The sequence below is a fragment of the Olea europaea genome, chromosome 13, assembly GCF_002742605.1.
Source record: "Olea europaea var. sylvestris chromosome 13, O_europaea_v1, whole genome shotgun sequence".
NCBI lineage: Eukaryota > Viridiplantae > Streptophyta > Magnoliopsida > Lamiales > Oleaceae > Olea > Olea europaea.
The window spans coordinates 12,098,759-12,107,666 of record NC_036249.1 but is presented as its reverse complement, the minus strand read 5'-3'; the positions used below and the strand labels follow the sequence as shown (position 1 = coordinate 12,107,666).

Sequence of the window (8,908 nt, the reverse complement as noted above, 5' to 3'; positions counted from 1 at the left end):
ATGTGATAATATATGATTGTGTTAGAATTTTTCAACAAAATAAAATATTAAAAAAAAAAAAAGATCGAGCTACATGTAGTTTACATAATAATTTACATACATATGATATGAATAGTAGATTGCTAGAAAATGCGTGAATGAAAAATTTTTGATTTACGTGTAATATTATTTTAATATACAATGTGTGGCTGAAAAAAAGAAAGAAAAATTACATTTTGAAAAAAAAAAAAATCAAACGGGACCTTACGACGCTAACCTATTAAATTGCATGTTGTCGAGAAATTCAAGTTATCATCAATTCACCTTGTCTTGGTCGGGGATTCTTGTTTGGATTTTGATACTTGTACATCGGGGTTTACCGATCCCTCACAACAAAAGGGGGCCCACGATAAATAAAAAAATTGTGAACCCCCCATTTTGAGGGGATCAATCAACCCCTGTGTAAGAGTAGCATGGTTCTTATTGTTTCCACAGCCAAGATCAAATGTCCAAGGGTACTACCCCTACTCACCACTACTCAAATAAAATAAAAAATAAAAAATCAATCTGTAAATTTCAATTTATTTTATTTTGACTTTTCCTAACTTCGTAATTAAACACTTTCTTAGTATCCCTTAGCACCGTTTCTGTTTTCCAAAGGTCCTAAACGGGCAATCCCCATTTTCTTGTCGGAGCTTTGACACCGTCTCTCTCTCTCTCTCTCTCTCTCTCTCGCAGCTTCTAAACTCTCAAGCTCGCACCTACCCCCTGGTAATCTTCATCACGACTCTTTAATACGTACAATTAGGGTTTTGCTACGTTAAACCTTGATTAATTTTATGAAAATTCCTATAATTTTTTATTTTTTTCATTTGTTAATCTCTGAGGTGATTTCTGATTTCTTTTAGTTAACCTCTGTTGTTTTCTTGATAGGTCGTTGCTGTGATGCCACTCAAGTTGATCACACCTCAGTGACAAAATTCAGTCTTCTTGTGAGTGTACTTTCATTTGGTAAGCTTGCTTATTTTTCTAATTATCATGTTTGCATATTCATTGGGAGGTTGAATATGTAGACAAGTAATCAATCTCTTACACAATTCGTGTGTTTTGTCTGGTTCTCTCAATTTCGTTCTTAAGTTGTTCGACTTCCTATTTCTGTGTCTTTTGTAATCGTTACCAGTTTATCTGTTTTTCTGATCTCTCTAACTTGCTTTGAGTATTTGAATAACCTATTTAAGTTGTTTGTTTGGAAATTTAGCACTTCATTTTCCTAATGTGCGGTTGTTGATGAGGCTTTGATGATTGAATATTCGCCGTTTAACTCATATTTGCCACTTTTTTTTCCCTGCTTTGGAAAGGATTGTCATTTAATTCTTTTGGGTATTGTCCGTACAGGAGTATTTTCCTCCAGTTTGGGTTCTGATTTTCTCCTATAAAGTAGGGTAGATGGAAATGCTCATTTCAGTTTGAAGTATTCATTCAGGAGATTGTGGAGCTACCACAATGGCAGATTTCAGTCCTCCTAGGACTGATACTTCCACCGATGCCGACACTGAAGATAAAAATATGATGGTGATGTCTAATATGCTTTTCCATACAATATGTTTAGTTTCTCACCTTTTTTATACATAAATTGACGTATACATATCAACTTCTACCAAAATGATTGTATACTCTTTTCAGTTGTGCACATTTTCCACATTCCTCCTAGGACGATAATCTTTTATTGGTTATTGGTGAGTTAATATTGAGATTCGTTTCTTCTGCAGTTTCAAATAAATCAATCACAGGGTATAGAGGCTTCCAATGGCAATGATAAGTACAGAGATCAAAAGGTTTTCAACCATAAAAAATTGCATGTATATGTGTACCTTTGTTTTAGAAAATATATATGAATTTTCATTGCCTCTTGCAGACTGTGCGTAGGCTTGCTCAAAATCGTGAAGCTGCCAGAAAAAGCCGTTTAAGAAAAAAAGTAGGTTTTATGTTATTTCTTTGTTTACTGCCATTATAATCCTTTACATTTCTGTTTCTGTTAATGTATTGGATCTAATACTAAGTTGTAGCCAGATGGTCTATCATAAATTCTTAGTCCAGATATTCTGCTTCTGATGAGTAAATGGTCTGTGTTGAGCATATTATCTGTTGCATCTCATGACCTTTATGGAGTGTTTTAAAGCCTTTGTATGCACACACAATGCTCTACTTAATGTATGTCATGTAAAAGTATACTCATTTGTTCATTCATATTTTGGCATTCAGGCTTATGTTCAACAGTTAGAGAGCAGTAGAATGAAGTTGACACAACTTGAGCAAGAGCTCCAACGAGCTAGGCAGCAAGTCTGTTCCGTCTCCTTATTATAACATACTTTTTTCCTTTCATATGTAATTTCTTCTCTGCCTATATTATTTTCCTATTTAGTGAATATTCTTTTCCATTTCTGAAGGGCATATTTGTTTCAAGTTCAGGAGATCAATCTCAATCTATGGGTGGAAATGGTATTGTTCTCTCCTTCGACATGCTGACATTTATTCTTGTATAATATGATTTTATAATTAGAATATAAGATGAAAATTATGTCCCATTATAGAATGTATGATTTACTGAAGAAAAACAAAGAGAGACATGGGAGGGTTGTCACAGACAAGGGAACGTTATAGGGTACTTGGAATTGACTGGGAGGGTGTAGAAAGGTTCAGGGAACTAGTGTGGTTAGCTTTGGGTCTGACCATTAAAGAGCTCAAGGAAATTGGCATTGAACATCGCAGGGAGTTGGGAGGTTAAGATAGCGTGAAAAAATGATAAATGAGGAGAATAAACAAGATCTAGATCCTAAAAATCAATTAGAGTTCTTTTAACTATGAACGGTGAAGAGGTGCCAATATGAATGCAAACTCAAGAAGTGAAGGGAAGTAATTGGACCTGAAGAAATTAGATAGAAATTGTAACTAGTAGTTGTTATTGATTATGCTTTAATTTCTCTTCTTTATACCTTTGATATGATTTTCTGGACTAAGAAACTTTATCGTTTTTATCCATAGCCGTGCGGTGGGGAACCTACTCTGCTTTCTCTCAACACTGATGAACTTCATTTAGAAGAAGAATGAGAATATGAGAACATGAAGAAAGATGGAAATTTTGTGAAACTCCAAATTATAAGAGGTCAAATGGCTAGTGCACTCATAGTATTCTTATATTTTCTAAAAACTGAAAAACTAAGCTACTTTAGTGAAATACAATCGAAAATGATCCTTCATAAGTGGGAAAAAGGAAAAAAATCACTGAAAATTAAAATGTAGAGAAAAAAGATGCTATAGTTTGTTGGAAAACTTGAAGTAGGATAATGAACATGTAACCACACTTGGCACATATTATGCCGTGAAGCTACATCCATTTGTTTAGTGGAGCTAACATGCAAGTTTGGGATGTGAGCTGTTGTTCTATTGTATATATTATTAAGGACATGTATGATGGAGGAGTCACGAGTGTTAGATGTAGTAGTTTAGTAGTAGAGATTTCTGTCACTTTAGGGTTGCATCAAGCTATCTTCTAACATTAGTGATGGACAAGCTTATGCTACGCATTTAAGATGAGGTTACAGTGTTATCCGATGACGGTATAGTTTTTGGATAGGAATGATTTGACACGCCACCGGAGCTGGCGTCGATGTCCAGTTCAACGTGTTGGACAAGACAGGTGGCGTGCAATAAGAGAAGAAGAGGCCCTAATTTGTTGAAAAAAGAGGAGCGTCAGCTGTTGAAAGAAGATGAGACACCAGCCACTGACTGGTTGAAAGACGAGGAGATGCCGGCTGGTTGGGAGAAGAGGAGTTGCGGGCTGCTTTTGACAAGAACCAGCAACTGGATTTGGAGATGACAAAATGTGGAAATTAGGCAAAACAAATCTTAAGAGCTAAAATGGACAAACTTGGAAAATGCAAAAGCTTTGAAAATTCAAGTAGGCTGTTTTGAATGCAACAGGCTTTGTAAAATTGAAATGCTTGAAGTCCGCTGTAATGCTTGAAAATGAAATGCTTTTAATAATAATCACTCTTTTAGAAGTGACCAGCCTTTTAAAAATGAAACGCTTTTAACATAGCAAAAAGAATCAACTTACTTTTAGCTTTGCAAAACTCTCCTCCAGCCTTCAAAATTTCATCTCCATTTGAAGTATACATAAAAGGAATGAACTCGTTTATAACAATGCAAAACCCTCCTCCAGCCTTTAAATTTACATCATCTCCCAAATTCATCCATTTCCAGAATACATAACAAAATTAAAACCTTTAGAACAGAAACACAAAAAAGAACATTGTTCCATTTGTTCTACGGTGCTTGGAACTTAAAGGTCTTAGGTTGAGTAAAACCAAGACAAAATACATGTAATACGACTTTTACAATTATAGGAACAAGGATATTAGTGAAGGTACTATAGAGGATTGTGTTGTCTTCGAAAGTGGCTGTTTTAGGTATGTAAGTTCATTTTTCAAACAAAGAACTGTCCTTTGAGCAACTTTTCAGTCTCATGAAATTATGAACTGGTAACACACATCTTTACAGGTGCCTTGGCCTTTGATGTGGAATATGCTCGGTGGTTGGAGGAGCATAACCGACGGATTAATGAGCTAAGAGGTGCTGTCAATTCACATGCTGGTGAAGGTGAACTTCGGATAATTGTTGATGGCGTCTTGGCACATCATGATAGCATTTTCAGGATAAAAGGGGATGCTGCAAAGGCTGACGTCTTTCACATATTGTCGGGCATGTGGAAAACTCCTGCAGAAAGGTGCTTCCTTTGGCTTGGTGGATTTCGTTCATCTGAGCTTCTTAAGGTGAGATTACATCTACTGCTTCAAGTGTTTTGCCCAAAAGTGACTGGTGAACTAGTTTGCCAAATTTTTTCTCCATACTCTCCTTCTCCCCCGTCTCAAGTAGTCATGAGCTAATATCACGATTTGTTTCTTTTCCACACGAAATTTATTAGAGAGATAATATATTAGTTTTATGAAAAGACATGCTCCAATCATCCAAATTCTCTTTCTTCAATTTATTCTCAGTTGGTGCACTTGTTAATGCCTGTCCTCGTTCTATCCGTTGTAAAATGACTTCAAATTGATGATAAATCCTCATCTCTGCTATGTTAGTTTTAGATACATTTTGTCCATCAATGACTCGTCATAGAGTGCCATGAAGATGGGGAACAATCATTACTGAACTATTGCCAATATTTTAATATTAAGAATAAAACAAACAAATCAAGTAAGAATATTGAAAGGAGTCAGCAATAAATGACAAAAATCAGCATAAAATGATGCATGAGCATTACTTATTTGTTATGCTGGTGAGCATAAGTAACTCAACATTACCCAACCTTTAGATGAGAGATGTTGTATGAAGTGCAAAACATAACAAGCAAAACAATGCTTGAGACAATGTAAAGGCACAATTCAAGACATACAAAGTGTTCAACAGGAAAACGACGTGCATCAAAGAGTACACAGTATACATAGGATATAAGAATTGACAGATACTTCTATGATAAAAATTACATGTTAAGTCCGAAATAGGTTAATATACTGTGTACCATACTGTAAAGAATGAAGAAAAAAATACAGTGAAGTGTATAACAAGTGTAATGATTGGAATTTAGATGTAAAGGTGCATGTGAAGTGTGCATGCCAACTGTTAAACTTATTCACACACAGACAGAGAGGGGAAAAAAATTGATGTTTATAATGTCTGGATAAACTCGGTCATACATCCACTCCTTGGAGCACCTCTCTGAGCATTCACTAACAACATCAATGTTAATTTCACAGCTTCGACTCTTCAGTTAACTATATAGATGAGATTTTACTTTGAAAATTATGCAGATTGTTAAATGTAGAGAAAGAATATTTGAATACTTTGCTTCCCCTTTTCTTCTCAAAATGTTACCAAGAATCTGTCCTTTTTCCCCTCATTTGTCCTTGATTCCCCCCCCCTTTACTTCGCAACTTTGAAGGCATGATCTGCAAACACAAATTTCATTTGGAGTATAAGTTTTCAATTTAACCTATTATATTAGAATCTAATCTAACTGTTAAATCAATTTTGATTCATATTGCGACATATATTGCATGCTTCAATTTCTAAATACCTTAAAAATTACTCTTTAGGATAACTTGATCCTCCATTGTGATTCTGCTAATGATTTTATCATCCATATTACTACTATTTTTCATCTTAGTCACTAACTTGTGATTTATCTTCCTCACTACTCTTGTCAACTAAAACTATGCCATCACCACGTAACATATACAAGGGGACTCATCTTAGAAAGATCAATGTTAAAATGATGTAAATGTTCTGCATGTCCTGTTATTCCCTAGCTTTGTTTTTCAATCAATATGTTAAAAGAGTGTATCTTCGAAGTGTGGTGAAATTTGTCTTCCTTGTATGTAATAATACTTGAATGCCTTCTTTTGACATCTGGTCATTTTGTGCAAATTGTTGCAGCTTCTTATAAATCATTTGGAGCTGCTGACTGATCAGCAGTTGTTGTCTATCAACAACTTGCAACAATCATCTCAGCAGGCTGAAGACGCCTTGTCACAGGGAATGGAGGCGTTGCAGCAGTCCTTGGCTGAAACTTTGGCGGGATCTCTTGGCCCATCAGCTTCGTCAGGAAATGTCGCCAACTATATGGGTCAAATGGCAATGGCTATGGGAAAGTTAGGAACTCTTGAGGGCTTCATCCGTCAGGTCTGTCTACTTATCATGTAATTATAATCAAAATGACCATGTTTTGTCAAATCAGTGTCAAAACCCTCCTGCGTTTCTTTTTTTTCCCCGTTCCAATTCCTTTGATGATTTGTCTTTGTTCTTTCATACAAGATAAATTCCACACTGTACATTATAAAACTTGAAGAATGATTATGCGACAGGGGCCGAAGGATTGCACTAGTGCTAATCCGCTGTGCGTCATGCTCAATTACGTAACTGGGCTGTCATGCAAGCTTTTGCAATATAGGATCCATGGCTTGGGAACATACGACTTATATTTTGGATGTAAACAGAATCATTGCATGATTAACATTTTAATGAATGGAACCTTGATTTACAGGCTGATAATTTGCGGCAACAGACTATGCAACATATGCACCATATACTGACGACTCGCCAGTCAGCTCGTGCTCTTCTTGCAATCAGTGACTATTTCTCTCGGCTCCGAGCACTTAGCAGTCTTTGGCTCGCCCGTCCAAGGGAGTGAGATCTATATATGCTTAACTCTTAACACCGGCTTCAAATATTGTGGGTCTTGCCTGGATTTTGATGCTGTATTCATCCGTCTCCATCGATCTGTATCAAAATGGTACTGCTTCCTGTCTTCCCAAGTTTGTATGAATCTGTGTTGTATGGTTTTGATTTAGTCAGATGTAATTTTTTACAGGCAAGGTTAATGAAAGTAGGAAAAAAAAATTGTTAATGCAGTTTCATTGCAATTAGTTGAACCTTTCAATTTTTAAGTTGATATGGAGGATCATTTTGGTGCACAAAAAAATGGACAAGACGGTCATTTAAACCACAGGGATATCCAATTGTTAGGACTGGTGGGGTACTGTTTGTGTAAATGGCAAGTATATGATATCTTTTACGAGCAGTAAAAGTGGACGTGAATCCAGTTTTAGTTATTATCAAATTCATTCAACTCTAGCCTAATCTGAAAAGATGAAGGATTTGACGTTTGATTGTTTTTTAAACAAAAAATTCTTGCAAGTGGGTTGGTTGGAATCAATATAATTGAGACTTCTTGATTTCACTTTTCACAATTTAACCGTACGTAGCTCTTGTTTGTTTCCCTTTTTTTTTTTTTTCCCCCCTCATTAAAATGAAAAATAAGATCATTATCTATCACATTAAGTCATCAAATTTGAATTTATATCTCTTGTATGGAGTCTATAATGGTTTTTTCATTCTTATTCTCACAAAAATAAGAAACAAATAGGGTATCATGTGGTAAATTAAATTCTCCTATTTATTTTTTTCTTCAAATAAAACTACATCTATTTATGTAGAGATCAAGGAAGTAATTCATGTTATTTAGGTCTCGTTTGAGTTATATTAATATGAGAATGAGAATAAAAAATATAATTATTACGGATCCTACATAAGATATAGATTTTCAAATATGGTAGTTTGATATGATGGATAACAGTTATCTTTTTTTATTTTAATGAGTAAATAATGGGAAACGTTTGAATCATATTAATATAAGAATGAGAATAAAAAATATAATTATTACGGATCCTACATAAGATATAGGTTTTCAAATATGGTAGTTTGATATGATGGATAACAGTTATCTTTTTTTATTTTAAAGAGTAAATAATGGGAAACAAATAGAGATTAAGTCTCCGTTCATCAAAGATTAAAAAGTACTAAAAAAGTGCTTTTTTTATTCCGTCAAAGTCAAAGCTATTGATCATTTACTAATTGATTTTGACTTAATAGACTAGTGATTTTGAACGGGTGTTACCTTCATCTCGCCTGCGGTGACCGTAAAAGTTTGAAAATATGATTGGTAGAATATTTATATTTAGTCATTGGTTGAGAATTATTCTTTCTTATTCTCTTTCACTCTTTTTCTTCGTATTCATTTTCAACTATATATTCTCACAATAAAATATTATTCAAGTAAATTTAAAATTTTTTCTTACTTTTTAATTACGCATTCTCCCACAATTTACTATTAAAAACTCATTCTTCCCAAGTAAATAAATAAATAAATAAAATAAAAAATTGTCGGGGCTTAATATATATTTTTAAAAAAAAATGGCGCTGAGAATTTTCGTGGGCTGATTTTATACAAAATGGGCCAAGCAAAAACTGGAACCAAGACGAAGCTTCAGCCTTCAGGCTTCGTGAGGGTGATACAGCAGTTATGGAG

General features: G+C 34.7%; 1 protein-coding gene across 8 annotated transcripts; it reads left to right on the top strand.

The window, feature by feature from the left end:
- Positions 1-615: 615 nt before the first annotated feature.
- Positions 616-7,457, top strand: LOC111407615 (transcription factor TGA2.3-like). 8 transcript variants are annotated; one of them, XM_023037231.1, is made up of 10 exons: positions 616-750; positions 913-990; positions 1,375-1,551; positions 1,749-1,814; positions 1,895-1,954; positions 2,242-2,319; positions 2,427-2,478; positions 4,540-4,811; positions 6,478-6,723; positions 6,856-7,078. In XM_023037231.1, exons 3-10 carry the CDS (start codon positions 1,483-1,485, stop codon positions 6,892-6,894), a joined length of 882 nt encoding a protein of 293 aa, XP_022892999.1. In that variant the 5' UTR covers positions 616-750; positions 913-990; positions 1,375-1,482; the 3' UTR covers positions 6,895-7,078. The 8 variants fall into 8 exon arrangements, with proteins under 8 accessions (XP_022892999.1, XP_022892997.1, XP_022892994.1 ...); XM_023037229.1 differs by lacking the exon at positions 6,856-7,078 and adding an exon at positions 7,085-7,457 and having other exon boundaries at positions 618-750; positions 913-971; positions 1,418-1,551; XM_023037226.1 differs by lacking the exon at positions 6,856-7,078 and adding an exon at positions 7,085-7,457 and having other exon boundaries at positions 618-750; positions 913-971.
- The last annotated feature ends 1,451 nt before the right edge of the window (positions 7,458-8,908 follow it).

Bases quoted from the DNA above. Each gene is read 5' to 3' on its own strand.
- LOC111407615 (XM_023037229.1), top strand. From the start codon at position 1,483: ATGGCAGATTTCAGTCCTCCTAGGACTGATACTTCCACCGATGCCGAC. The intron at 1,815-1,894 runs GTTTTCAACCAT...TGCCTCTTGCAG, and splicing joins ATAAGTACAGAGATCAAAAG to ACTGTGCGTAGGCTTGCTCA. The intron at 2,479-4,539 runs GTATTGTTCTCT...ACATCTTTACAG, and splicing joins TCAATCTATGGGTGGAAATG to GTGCCTTGGCCTTTGATGTG.